The sequence below is a fragment of the Tachyglossus aculeatus genome, chromosome 11 (assembly GCF_015852505.1).
Source record: "Tachyglossus aculeatus isolate mTacAcu1 chromosome 11, mTacAcu1.pri, whole genome shotgun sequence".
Lineage (NCBI taxonomy): Eukaryota > Metazoa > Chordata > Mammalia > Monotremata > Tachyglossidae > Tachyglossus > Tachyglossus aculeatus.
In genome coordinates, this window is record NC_052076.1 from 34,483,376 (window position 1) to 34,497,500 (window position 14,125).

Here is a 14,125-nt window from a genome sequence, read left to right on the forward strand (position 1 = left end):
CAAGGCATCCCCCTTGAAGGGCTGACACCTCAGCTTGTGTCTGGGAAGTCCACCAGCAGGGCCGGAGCTGCAGAAGCCAGCACTCTCGGCCTGGCCATCATCCAGGCTTGGCGCTGGGGACAGTGAACAGACTGTTCAGAAAAGCACTTTGTACAGTTCTCTGCACACACTAAGTGCTCAATAAATACCATTGATTGATTGACTGATTGATTGACAGGCAGTTGGGAGGGAGCCTGGTGTTTGTTTTAAAGTCTTTATTTATAAAAAAGTACATTTTTTAGGGTTCTTTTTTACAAGGGGGAGAGGGAGGTGTGTGACACAACCCTCCCCATTCTGACCAGAGTGTACCCTTCTAACACAATTCATTCCATAGAAACCAAAGGGAAGAAATAAAGGCCAAGTACAATTGGGAGGGAGGGAGGGAAATATCCTGCTTTTTTTTCTTTTTTTTTTTTAACAAAAAAATCACAACACCTTCCCCTTTCCCAGTCTCTCATTCCTCTTCCCAGTGTCTGGTTCTCCTCACCGCCCCCCAATCCCCAGCCAGGAAAGCAAGGACGATCAAATACAGCGGCCGAGTTGGGGGCTGGGAGCGGGGAGACTCCGAAACCAAGTGCTGGAAGGACGGGAGGCCCCCTCTGTCTGTACCCCAAAAGGGTCAGAGAGCCTGGGGAATTATGCGCCTCATGGATATGCCAAACAGGGCCGCCACGACCCGGACAGGGAAAGACAGGGTTGGGGGTGGGATGAGGTGGGGGATTGGGGTGGGGGGTGTCTCCATCACTCAGGCCACCTTCCTGCCACACAGCTTTCAAAGTCCATCTTCCAGCAGGCCTGCCCCACTGTGCCCATCTCCTGGGCCTTGTGCCCGCTGCCAGACCACTGTCCCTGCAGAAGTCAGGCTTGTGCCAGGCAGCGGGCGAGGAATGCTGGGACCTGGATGCTGGGTCATCCCTGCCTCGCCCGAGCCCACCCCCATGGCAGTACCGCCCCCATTCCCCTTACAAAGTAGAGCTTTGGACTCTTGGGGGTCCCGGGAGAGTGCGTGTGGAGGAGCCACCCCCCTTGCTGCCCGCTGGGCCTTCCAATCCTGGCTAAGCGCAGGTTCCGGGCCTGCTTTGGGCCGAGGACGCTGTGGGGGTATGTGTGTGTGTGTGTGTGTGATGATGATGGTATTTGTTAAGCGCTTAATATGTGCCAGCCACTGTTCTAAGCGTTGGAATGTGTGTCTGTGTGTATGTGTGTGTGTGCTGGATCTGAGCTGGTATCATTTGGTACAAAAGGGAGATCAGATGCTTTTAGGGCAGAGTAAACATGATATCAGAATCTGTAATTAAGGAAAATAAGCTGGGAGAGTGGCAGGGTGGGGAGGATTCCGGCAGGGAAACAGCTGGGCCGTCTGCAAGGCAAACGGCTCCCGAATCGATTTAATTTGCTGCAGGAACATCAGCAGCAGCAGCAGCAGCAACGATGGTTGGGGGCTGGGGGCTTCCCTGTATGCGGCAGGCAGGTTGGGATGGCGAGGGGTTTGGCTGACTGGGATGCCCCCCCATCCCCCCACCTTGTATCAGCCGGCACCAGCCGGTTGGCAGCCCTGTCCTCCCTGGTTCTGAGGCCTGGAAAGTACCGCGACCCCTGCCCAGGGCCAAAGGGGCTGTCGATTTTCCAACTGCCGTGCCCCATCTGGCACTGCCCCCCGCCTGCTTTCTCTGCTGCCTGGGGAGCGCCGCTGGGTCACCCGGGATTCTCCAGCCTGGGGGAGCGCGAGACACAGATGCCGGGGGGGCGGTGGGGAAAGGGGGTCAGAGTCTGGGACAGGCCTTGTGCTCTGCTGTATGTGCTTTGCTCCGGGGGAGAGTGGGGGGATTGGGAAGGGGCCGCCAGGTTTTGGCAGAGTTCATGGTGGTGGCGGGGACCAGCCATCTCCCTGGGGACCAAAGGGCCCTCACTGAGTCTTTGAGGCTGGGGGCGAGGGGAAACGTTAATCCCATTGAGGGGTGGGGTCGGATGGCAGCCTTCTCGTCCAACCCCGGCTTCGCTTCTCCCCTCTCTCCACCCGTCCGGCCCTCCATCTCTATCCCCCACGATCACGGGCCTTTTCACCCGGGGTGGGGGGAGCCAGCCCCGGGCCAGAGTGGCTTCAGGTGTCTGCTACATGGCTACTGGGCCACGGAGAGTGGGGGGAGGGGGCGAGCAAAGAGAGGGCGTGAGTCCGTCAAGGTCCGGACACTGACTCCAGCCTCTCACTGATGAGAGATAGTTGGGGGGACGAAAGGGCTTTTGTGGGTGGGGGCTCTTTCTTGGAAAGTAGCAGCATTTGGGACTGGGGGCCTGGGGAAGCAGGGTCAGGAGCCCGTGCTTTCACCGGAGGGAGCCCGGTGTCCTGTGCCTCTCAGCCACCCCGCCCACCCTAAAGAGAGATCCAGAGTGGTAGACGGGGAGAGGAGGGTCGCCCGGACGGATCACACCTGTTCCTACCCCACCCCTTCTACGGAGACGGCCAGGTACGGGAATGGGGAGGCGGAGGGGTTGAGGATGTTGGACCCCTTGGCAGAGGAGGGGGCAGGAGCCCCTCCACCTTGACCAATGGGTGGACTGGATTGCCCGAATCCACCCTGGGGATCACAGGATCCCAACAGCTACACTTCACAGGCCTTGGCTTTGGACCAGGAGTTGAAGGTGCCGGGTCAAGGCTGGCATGCCCCAACTGTAGCTCTCTCCAAGGGGCAGGGGTCAGGGGTCAGGGCTAGTTGTTCTCCTTCCTCCTCCAGGGAGGAGCTGCCCCTTCTCTTCCATTTCCCGTGGCTTCCAGCAGCCCTAGCAATCTCCCCCCTCCCTCATCCTTGGAGGGCTTGGGATCCCCCCTTGGGATCCCTTTGAGGGGTAGGGATGGGGGCACTGGGCAAGCACCCCCTCGTCTACCCTGGTCCCTGGGCTATTTGCCCAGGTCTCCATCTCCCTCTCACCCCGTCCCCTCCCCCAACCAAGGAAACAGTCAGCGAGGAGGTAGCGGGGAAGAGGGGGCTTTGGAGATAAGGTCAAGCAGCTTCAGTGCTAGAGGCGCTGGTCCCCAGAGGCTAGGAAGGGCAGTCCCCCACCCCCGGGGTCTACTAGACCTTGGGGTGGGGAAGGGTCTGGGGCAGACCTAGGGTTGCCTCTTCAGCCAGGCAGGGTAGGGGTCTGGGGCTCCAGTGCACGCATGTGTGTGTGTCTATATGTCTCAGTCTCCTGCTAGGCCCCTCCCCAACTCCTGGGGAAACTGAGGCCGAGAAGAGGGGCCGGAGTGAACCACTTAACCCCGGGGTAGCTCTCTCTTCTTTCTACCGGCCCCAACTAAACCTCCCGGGTTCCCCATTCCCGTTTCTCCTCCTCTCTTGCCCCTTTGACCTTGCCCCTTCCCCAAACTGCGGTGACCCCTTCCCCCAAGAGGGGAAGAAGAGGGAGGGAAACTGACCTCCACGGAAATTAGACAACAAACAAACAAATTCCAGTGTTCGGGGCCTTTGGGGTGGGGAGAGAGGTCCGGGCCCCTCCCGCCGCCCCCGGGGAGGGGGGCACAGAAAGACACGGGTGGGCTCCGGGATACCAGGTGTGGGCAGTAGTCAAAAAGCAAAGTGAACACCAAAGTCACAATTGAACACAACATCACGGTGGGGGAGGCAGGGGAGTAACAGAGTCACCGGGGAAAGGAGGTCAAAAAGAAAGCAAGGCGCCTGGCTCATCTCTCTCCCTCCTCTCTCCCCGCCCCCGGGAGGGTCCCAGAGGGTCTCTGGTGGAGCAGGGTCAGGGGTGGGGGGCGTCAGGGGGTGGGGGAGTGCGTGCGGGAGAAGGAGACGGCCCGCCCTGAGAGGCAGGGGTGGGGTGGTGATGGGGGCTACACATACCACTCTTTTTTGGAAATAAAAGACCCGTCATTCTGAGACACCATGTTCTCGGCCATGTCCAGCTGCTCTGGGTCGTACTGGTAGCCAAGAGTCCGGTTCCCATAGCCGTCCGGGCGTCCGTCTGCCTCGTCCACGGTGAAGTAGGGCCTCTTGGTGTCATCGTCGAGTTTGGGGTGCAGCCCCCCACCAGCACCGCCCTTCCCACCGTTGCCTCCCCCCACCTCCTCCTCCTCTTCTTCTTCCTCGTCATAGCTGCTGCCCCCCAGCTGGCCGGGCTTCTTGTCGTCGTCCGAGTCTTCGGGGTACTGCAGGTTCTGGGCAGCAGGTGGGTGGTTCTGCGCGATGCCCGCCTTGCTGTAGCCGTTCCCATACACGTGCTTTTTGGTGCTGTAGTCGCCCTTGAAGGTGTGACGGCGGCGGCGGAAGATGGCGAAGAGGACGCCCGCCACGGCCAGGACCAGCAGGACGCCCCCCACCGCGCCCCCTACGATGGCCGTCGGGAACCCGGGCACCGCTCGCTTCCCATGTTCGGTTGGAGACGGGGTGTAGGGGAACTCTGGGGGCGGAAAAGACACGGAAGGGGCACAGCGTCAGCAGCGGTTCTCTTGGGCTTGGGAAGCTGGGGGGTGGGGAGGTGGGAAGGGGCGAGAGGGGCGGGAGGAGGGGAAAGCTGGGATGGGGGGAAGGGGAAGGGGTCGAGGGATGGTTCACGAACATGGCAGCCCCGGTGATCCTACCCCGCCCTCCCCCACCTCCCCTTTCCATCCCGGAGGCCGAACAAGAGCGAGAAGGGCAGTCAGACAGAGAGACTGAGAGACGGGCAGACCCTCTCAACCCATCAATCAATGGTATTTAGTGAGTGCTTACTGCGTGTAGGACGCTATACTGAGCGCTTGGGAGAATGCAGTAGAGGTGGCCGGTAGACACGATCCCTGCCCTCAAGGACACTGCCACCCACCACATACATCCCTCCCAAACTGCCCCTTCACTGAACCAATACAATCACCATGTACATGTGGACCCGTGTGCTGGAGTGTGCTTGTTCACATGTGTGTCCTCCCCACCACACGTGTGTGCACATATTTCACCCAGCTCCTGGCCGCCACCTCTGAGCAGAACCGAGGGGCCTGACAGTGGCTACTGGGGAACGTAGGCTGGGCCCCGTGGAGCCAGAACCCACCACTGCCTTGCCCTGCTCTGCCCTGCCGCCAGTCCTTCCACCCCCGTTGCAGCCAGCGCCTCCAGGGCTTAAGGCCTTAGAAGCAGCATGGCCTAGTGGCAAGAACATGGGCTTGGGAATCAGAGGAGGTGGGTTCTAATCCTGCCTCCACTCTTGTCTGCTGCGGCAAATCACTTAACTTCTCTGTGCCTTAGTTGCCTCATCTGTAAAATGGGGATTAAGACCATGAGCCCCAAGTGGGACAGCCTGATTGCCCTGTATTTACCCCGGCACTTAGAACAGGGCTTGGCACATAGTAAGCGCTTAGCAAATATCATTATTATTATTATTATTATTAAGAACTAATAGAGGGAAAGGGGCCTGAGAGTTGTCAGGCTTGGTGATGAGAACCTGGGGCACTGCAATTTTGCCAGTGCCTGGGCAAGATGAGAGAGAGAGAGAGAGAGAGAGAGAGAGAGAGAGAGAGAGAGAGAGAGAGAGAGAGACCTACAGAGAGAGAGAGCCTCAACAGCAGCTGGAACCTGTTGGTTTTCCAGGGGTTGGGAGGAGTGGGGATGTGGGATGGAAGGAGTGTAGAGCCACCAAACTAGGGGTGAGGGGGATGGAAGAAGGAGACTGTGGACAGGAGGTTCTGGCTGGGGTTCCTGGGAAGGAGAAGGAGAAGGAAAGGACAGAGGGGGACAGGGGACGGGAGAGGGGAAACGAGATGGGGGCAAGGGAGGTGGTGGTCAAGAAAGAGGAGAAAACCCGAAAGGGCAGTTAAGGGTGAAGGGAAGAGAAGGTGGGGATGAGAGGGAAGAAGAAGTGTAGGTAGTGTGGGGAGGGTCGTGGGAGGGGGCTTGGGGAAGACCGCCGGGACAGAGGGAAGAGAACGAGGGCAGAAGTGGACGGCAGGGATCGGTTCCCGGCACCGCCACTGGGTGGCGCCGGAGACCAGTCCTGTTCCTGGGAACCGAAGAGGGTGAGTGGGATGGAGTGGAGGGACAAAGAGGAAGAGGAGGAAAAGGAGGGCAGGAGCTTGGGATCAGGTCTGGGTCCTCCGGCCTGGGCAAGCCTCAGCTGAGGCCTCCTCCAGGCATCCCCTTGGGCCGAGCCTTCAGAGTCCTGCTCCCAGCCCCCTGGGCTGGTGGAGAGTGGGGAGAGGGCGGTCCCAATGGATGGGGATGTCGACAGGAGAGACGGAGCTCAGCCTCTGCCCGCCCCCGAGTCGCCCAGCTTACCGAGTCAGTCTCGGATTGCCTTGGCCCACCCAGTTTCCCACCCGGCTCTCCACCCTCTTTATTACCGCTTTATGAGTCCTGCACCTGCTGGCCACCTGGCGGGGAGGGACGCGGGCAGGGGCTCTGCCCGGGGCGGGGGTCTAGATGGCAGGTGGGAGCTGGAAGTGCCCTTCATAAACCCGGCCCCTCCTGCCTGGTGAACACCCATGGCTCTCCCATCCTGCCCCTTATCATCTCTCACCCCACGCCCATTCAGCCAGGTGCCTTTCTCCCTCTTGCAGGCGCTCCTCTTCCTCTTGGCCTCCAAGATGATTCTCTCAACCCCCCATTTCCCCTTAGGCACTTCAGGCGATGCTGGCATCTTCCCCAAAGATTTGGCCAATGTCCTTCCACCCCTCCAACCCCCCACCGTTCCCCATCTATGTGAGCTAGGGAAGCAGGGAGAGAGATTTCAACCCTCAAAGACTCTAAGCTAGAGGGAAGGGTTAGAGGAGATGGAGAAAGATGGGGTTGGGGGGCGGGGGGAGCAGAAGGAAGGGCACAGCTCAGAGGCCCCCTACCCGGCTCTCGCCAAACAGAAAGCACTGTGTGGTGGGATGGAGATGCCGAGGTTGCTGTGCCCTCCCCCAGCTCTTGCCAGCTGCTACATTCATCCAGGAGTTCCTGTCCCTCTGCCAGGAACAGGGCCTCTGGAGCAGCAGCTGGGAGTGGAGAGAGAGGGAGAGGGAGAGAGAGAGAGAGAGACACCCAGACAGAGACAGAGATAGAGACATGGGCTCCTTCTTATGGCCTTTGATCCTAAGGCCTGTTCCACATCTAGCGGGCTGTAACTGGGGCTGGGCCTCGGACACCGACTAAAGCCTCGGTGTCAGGCTGAAAGGTTGGGATCTGACTACAGCAGAAATCCCACAGGCATCTATGGTTGCAGGGAGAGAACAAATCAACTCTATTTCCCAGCAGCAGTGCAACCACTGGCCATGAACCTCTGGATAGTCATCCCACTACTGCAGCTGCTGTTGGCCATCAAGGAAGAGGTTAGAGGGGGCAGGGAGCAGGAGATTAGAACTTTTCTTTCGGATACCAGCTCACGTACACACACATGGACAGGACAGAAAAACCCACGCCTGGACACAATACACATAGGCGCATACAGACACATAAGAAAATGGGCACAAATGCACATTCAAGTTGTACTTTCTCAAGTAAGATCTGGATCTCTCTGGATCTCTCTGTTCAAGGCTCTCTGCTGAGTTGAGTTTCAGAGAGTTGCCCCCAGTCCTGGCTGACCCTCTCAGAATGGGACCTGCGAGCCCCCACACCAGTGGTTCCAGTGTCTACACACTCAGTGGGTGGCTTCTGGGTACCTGAGAAACCTCTAGGACCTAAAGGGGTCAGGGGTCAGGAATCACGGGGGCCCGAAGAAGATGTGCAGCGGTGGGCTGGGGCTGCCAATCTTGCAAGCTCATATTGGGTAAGTGGCTTGAGGGTTGCCTCTGGGTAGTTCTCCAAGACCCCCACACCATGTACCCCTTGAACTTGTAACCCACCCCTCCCGCTCTTCCCTTTCCTGCCCCTTCCTGCCCAGATTTGCCTACTGTGGGGCCTCACCAGACTGGTGGGAAAGCAATTTCACAGAGGGACAGAATAAAATATTCAATTTCCATTTCTATTCTCTACTGGCAGCCGGTTTCACTGTCTCCCTAGCCCAGCCTGGAGCCAGGCCCATCTCTTGGCAGAGGGGCAGGGGTTGGGGGTAGGAGCAGGGCCTCTCTCTGGGGACAGAAAGGTCACTGCCCAGGGTGAGCTGGCAGAGCTCTACCGCGTCTGAGCCTCAGGACAGTGGAGTGCAGTTGGCTGAGTCCTACTGCTGGTCTGATTTCCAGGTTGGGATGGAGGAGTGACTCTCTGGGACCCCTCGGCCAGTCTCCCTCACCAGCCCAGATCCAGCATCCTTTGACTGCATCGAAGGGGGCCAGCTGGTCTGTCACTTCCTGATTTCCTCTGGCATCAGGTTTGTCATGTGATGCCATCACTCCACCCTGCCCTAACCCACCCTGCTGTCCTCGCCCAAGGACTTGCTTGGTTTCAGCCCCTCTGTGTCAGCCCTGTGACCATGCCCAGGTCCACTGTCATCACTGTAACTGTCACTGCCATGCCAACCATGTCACCATGACCACCATCAGCACTATCAGCACAGCAGCCATGGTTGAGGAGCTACCCACGCCAACTACCATCACCAGGATCACTGTGGCCAAGCTAACCTCATTGCCACAACTGCCACTGGTAGAACGACCAACCCCACGCCAACCACCATCCTCGCGATTACCCTCATCACGTCAATCATCATCCCCAGGCCTGTTGTCACCATAACAACCACTATCATCGTGACCCACATCATCAAGCCCATCGCCTCTCAGTGATAGATTTGTCTGCCATTCCCCCAAGCTCATCAGTCAGAGTTACTTTAGTGAACACCTCCATTGCCCCTTTTGAGTTGTCTCTAGTCCACACACCATCTTCACCATCTCTTTCTGGGGCAATAGGCCTCCACTCTTCTGTCCATCCTGACATCTGCCCCAGCAAGCCCTCTTTCTCCACCTCCTTCCCCCGACCCAGCACCCCTGTGGGGAGGGACTCGTCTCTTCCTTCTTATCTTATCCTCCTCTCCATCCTCCTCCTCCTCTCTTGACCTCCATATCCTGTGGCCTTTGCTGCTCCTGAGCTCCCCTAGAGATGTGAGACCCCCCCCATCCTACCCCAACACCTAGTCCTCCCCACCCACCAGACCTCTGGCAAATCAGCTCTTCCAGAGCCACACATAGAGGACAACATCCTGCTTCTGAGGGGCAGATTGGGTAAGTGTGAGGGGCTGGGGACAGGTGAGCAAGCTGGGTTCTAGGAGCCAGACCTGGGCACCATGGGCACCGAGGGCAGGATCAGACATTGGTTTGTTGTTGCTCTTTTCTGCTTCCCTCCACTGCGATGTGAGTCTAGCTGAGGTGATGAGGTCCCTCGGGCTCAGTGCTCTAAGCTGATCGGGTCAGATGGCACCTCCATTTTCCCACCCACCTGAGACCCTTTGGAGACAGCTCTTCTCTCAGAAGATTGGCCAAGACCGTCCAAAGTTATTTTCTTGCTCTGCCACTACCAGTTTCTTCTAGCTGTGGCGAGCTCAACCGCCCCCAGTGTCACTTCTTTTCTACCCCAACCAGTCTTTGACTTCAAAACCTGTAATTGTAGAATGTTTATATTTTCCCAAAGCACTCTCACATGAATGATCTCATTTTGTTCTCGCAACATCCCTGTGAGGTAGGGGTTATTATTCCCATTTTACGGATGAGGAAACTGAGGCCCTCAGAGCCAAATGACTTGCCCAAGGTCATCCAGCAGACTGGTGGCAGAGCTGGGACCAGATCTCAGAAGCAGCGTGGCTCAGTGGAAAGAGCACAGGAACTCTCTGACTTCACTGACTATCTATCCTACGGCTCTGACATCGCTTCCGTTTCTACCCCAACCACTCTCTGCTTCACTTCTGTTTTATTGCAATCACTTCCTTTCCACCCCAACAACCTTTTATGGTAGGTCTTCTCTTTAGCTGAGGCTGGCAAATTTGTGACCTCACAACTAAAGCTTTGCTGAAAAATCTCTCTCCAAGCACCTCAGACACAACCTTCCCTCTTCCACCTGACCCCACACTCCAATCTCCCCCTTCCGCCCCTCTTGCTCTGAATCCCAAGCAGAAAAGGAAAACAGAGAAACGAGAGCAGACAAAATCGAAAGGAGAAGACGAAACACCAGCCCCCACCACTGCTCAAGCCAACACACATTTCCCGTGATTAGGAGCGTGGAATCTCATTGAGCATCAGAAGAAGCCGGGAGACCACTCCCCCAGGGGGAGGGAGGGAGGGAGTTCTCCTACCTGTGACGTTGACCTCCACCTGGCCCGAGCGTGTGCCGATGATGTTGGTGGCCTCGCACACATAAGTGCCCGCCAGGCTGTAGGTGACGGGTCCCTTGAAGAACAGGGTGCTGTTCTGGACCTCCGCGTTCTCGGGCAGCGAGCCATTCAGCCTGAGACAACACAGACCTGGGGTCACTCCCGCCCCTGTTCCCAGGGGGACGGGCGCTCTTCAACTCCGAGGAGGGGCTTTCTGGCCTTTTGGGGTGGACCCGGGAAGTGGAACCCAGTAGCTCTGGCTGACTGGTGATTCTGCTGCAACTAATTCACCTCTGTTTGAATATCAATCAGTGGTATTTACCGAATGCTTTCTTTGTGCAGGACACTGTACTAAGCACTGGGAGTATTCGATAAGTGGTATTCAAACATAGCTGTTTAGCTGCTCCCCTAGCTGCCTGCTTTTTCCCAGTTTCAGCCCCATTTGTGCTAAGATTCCCCTCCCCCATCCCTCCAGGACCCCCACCTCAGTCTCTATGTTCTCGGGACCTTCCTGCACAGAAAACTCATGTCTCAGAGCAGGATAGGCCTTAATGTGCTGATTCTTCACCCTTCAGTTGCTTCAGGTCACTCCTTTGGGGGACTTAGATGAACATGCTGGGGGCTATTCAATCCTGTGGTTTAATCCCAAGGAGTGGGACAACCAGATCTGGGGTTGAGGGGGGAAAACCTCCCACAGTCCAGCAGTTCCCGCCTCTCCACCACCCTGGCCCTTTGTGGGGAGGCTGGACCCTGGGCGGTGTCTTCACTGAGAGGCCAGGGGTTGCAATGTGGAGCTGGACTCCCAGGGCATCATCCTTGAGGGAGGGGGTGGCTGCTATTGAGCCCAATGGGCCAACCCAATTTGACACACAGTAGCATCCCTGATCCGCCACACGTCTGCTGTGTGACCTTGGGCAAGTCACTTAACTTCTCTGAGCCTCAGTTACCTCATCTGTAAAATGAGGATTAAGACTGTGAGCCCCACGTGGGACAACCTGATCACCAGATCCCCCCAGCACTTAGAACAGTGCTTTGCACATAGTAAGGGCTTAACAAATGCTATCATTATTATTATTATTATTATATGGGAACACAAAGGAGGTGGGCATTTGTTTGGGGATGTGTGTGTGTGTGTATGGACAAGCCCAAGCTAACACACAGTAGCTTGAGGGGACTTAGAGGAGGTGGAAGTGTGTGTGTATAAGGATAGTCCACCCCAATCTGACACACAGTAAGTTTGTAGGGCGATAAAGAAGGTATGTGTGTGAGTGAGTGAGTGAGTGAGTGTGTGTGTGTGTGTGTGTGTGTGTGTGTGTGTGTGTGTGTGTGTGTACCAGCCCAACCTTACAGACAGCAGCTTGTGGGGAGAGAAAAGAGGGAAGGATGTGTGTGTGTGTGTGTGTGTGTGTATGTGTGTGTGTTTGTGTGTGTGTGTGCGTGTGTATGTATACCAGCCCAACCTAATACACAGTAGCTTTTGGGGAGAGAAAGGTGGGGCCGGGGTGTGTGTATGCCTGTGTGTGTTCTTATTTATGTGTGTATGTGTGTGCAAAGACCAGGGTCAGAGAGGCTTTGGAGGAGGAGTTAGCTGCTTCTCAGGAAAGAGCTCACGAACAGATTCTTTTCCACTGCAGAGGGGCCCTCTGGGGGGTGGGGGTGGGCAGGGCTCAGCTGCGGTACCAGAAAGCCAAGAGGAGCTGGGGGAGCCAGGAAGGCTGGATGACATTGCCCACTAAGGATATTTGCACAGGCCAGGCCTGATGGCACCAAAGCACCTGACACAGCCCAGCCCGCACCCTCCGCTCCTCTGTCGCTAATCTCCTCACCGTGCCTCGTTCTCGCCTGTCCCGCTGTCAACCCCCGGCCCATGTCATCCCCCTGGCCCGGAATGCCCTCCCTCCGCACATCCGCCAAGCTAGCTCTCTTCCTCCCTTCAAGGCCCTACTGAGAGCTGACCTCCTCCAGGAGGCCTTCCCAGACTGAGCCCCCTCCTTCCTCTCCCCCCTTCCCCCCCTACCCCCCACGCCTTACCTCCTTCCCCTCCCCACAGCACCTGTATATATGTATATATGTTTGTACGTATTTACTACTCTATTTATTTTTTTGTACATATTTATTCTAATTATTTTATTTTGTTAATATGTTCTGTTTTGTTCTCTGTCTCCCCCTTCTAGACTGTGAGCCCACTTTTGGGTAGGGACCGTCTCTATATGTTGCCAACTTGTACTTCCCAAGCGCTTAGTACAGTGCTCTGCACACAGTAAGCGCTCAATAAATACGATTGAATGAATGAATTAATGACACCCATAGGGATGGTGGTGGGCACTGCCTGGACCAGGTCAGGGGATGGCCTCAGGGCAGGGCCAGGAGGAGAGAACCCAGAGCCCCAGGGGAAACTTACAGTCGCCACTGGTACTTGGTGGCTTGGGGGTTGGCATCCGACTTGCAGATTAGTTTCACATCCATGCGTTTCAGGTACCAGTTTCCATCAAAGCCCTCGATGGTCACCTCGGGCTCATCTGTGGGGTGGGGGCAAGGGTGGAGGACCAGGTGAGGAGGGAGGGGAGCCCAGGAGGGGAAGGAAGAAAGGGAAGTGGGTTTGGAGAGAAAAGGGAGGGGAGAGGAGGGACAAGGAAAGGAGATGAGACAGAGAAGAGAGAGAGAGAGGAATGAAAGATACAAGAAGAATTGGGGATGGGAAGAAGGAGGGGAGAAGGAGAGAGAAAAGGAGGGGAAAAGGGAAGAGAGAGGGGGAGGACAGAGAGAAAAGGTGCAGAAGGGAGAAGGAAAAGGGAAAATCAGGAAAGAGAAGATGTGGGAGAAGAAAAGGGAAAGAGCAGAAGGCAGTGGGAAATTGGCAGAAAAGATGGAGGAGGAGAGAGCGTGACGTGTTATTCTAGATTAGCTTTCCCTCCTCCCTGCAGAACCGAAGTCTCCCCATCCCACACCCCTTCCCCTGGCTCCAGTCCAGAGACCCCCAGCCCACCCCTGCCCATCCATCCCCGCCCTCCCACCCATCCAGGCCCACTGCGCTTACACTGCACGTTGAGGGTGAGGCTGTCGGTGAAGCGGTCAAGCTGGTAGTTGACGACGCAGGTGAGGGGTTGGTGGTGGGCCTCGCGGCTGGGCACCAGGCGGTAGCGGCTGACCACGGTCACGGTGCCATTGCTATGCCGCACCTCCTGGAACTCGGCCTCGCCCCGGAGCCGGGTGTCCCAGGACACCGTGCTGGGAGGCTTCCCATTGGCCGAGGTGCAGGTGGCCACCAGGATCTTGTCCGTCGTGCTGGCCTTGGCCACTAGCGCCTTCCGCGTCCCCTCCATGTGATTGGTCGGTTTGGCTGTGTGGGGAGGGTGGGCAGTGAGGGGGATCAACCAGGGCTCACCCCACCTCCTGCCCAGTCTCTTCCAGGGATGCAGGAAGGGGATCAGGGCCCTTTGGGGCTATCTGATCCATCCCCCTGCCTCTGACTCAAACCACACTTTCAATCATTCTTTCGATTGTATTTGTTGAGTGCTTACTGAGTGCAAACCACTGTACTAAGCGCTTGGGCGAGTACAATCTAACTCCAAAAGTCCTCCTGTTCAGAATGGGGAGATTCTGTCGCCTCCCCAAGTCTCCTGTTTCCCCAGCAATAATGATGGCATTTATTAAGCGCTTATTATGTGCAAAGCACTGTTCTAAGCACTGGAATAATAATGATGGCATTTGTTAAGTGCTTACTATGTGCAAAGCACTGTTCTAAGTGCTGGGGAGGATACAAGGTGATCAGGTTGTCCAACATGGGGCTCACAGTCTTAATCCCCATTTTCCAGATGAGGTCACTGAGGCACAGAGAAGTGAAGTGACTTGCCCAAAGTCACACAGCTGACAAGCAGAGGAGCCGGGATTTGAACCCATGACC

General features: G+C 56.8%; 1 protein-coding gene across 1 annotated transcript in view; it reads right to left on the bottom strand.

Moving 5' to 3' along the window:
- Positions 1-243: 243 nt before the first annotated feature.
- NECTIN1 (nectin cell adhesion molecule 1) overlaps positions 244-14,125 on the bottom strand; it is a 66,793-nt gene continuing 52,911 nt past the window's right edge. Inside the window, exons 4-7 of the mRNA XM_038754302.1 lie at positions 13,259-13,561; positions 12,623-12,740; positions 10,204-10,355; positions 244-4,440 (exon numbers count right to left, since the gene is read on the bottom strand). Coding sequence (XP_038610230.1) covers positions 3,875-4,440; positions 10,204-10,355; positions 12,623-12,740; positions 13,259-13,561 — 1,139 coding nt within the window. The 3' untranslated portion in view covers positions 244-3,874. The remainder of the gene's footprint in view (positions 4,441-10,203; positions 10,356-12,622; positions 12,741-13,258; positions 13,562-14,125) is intronic.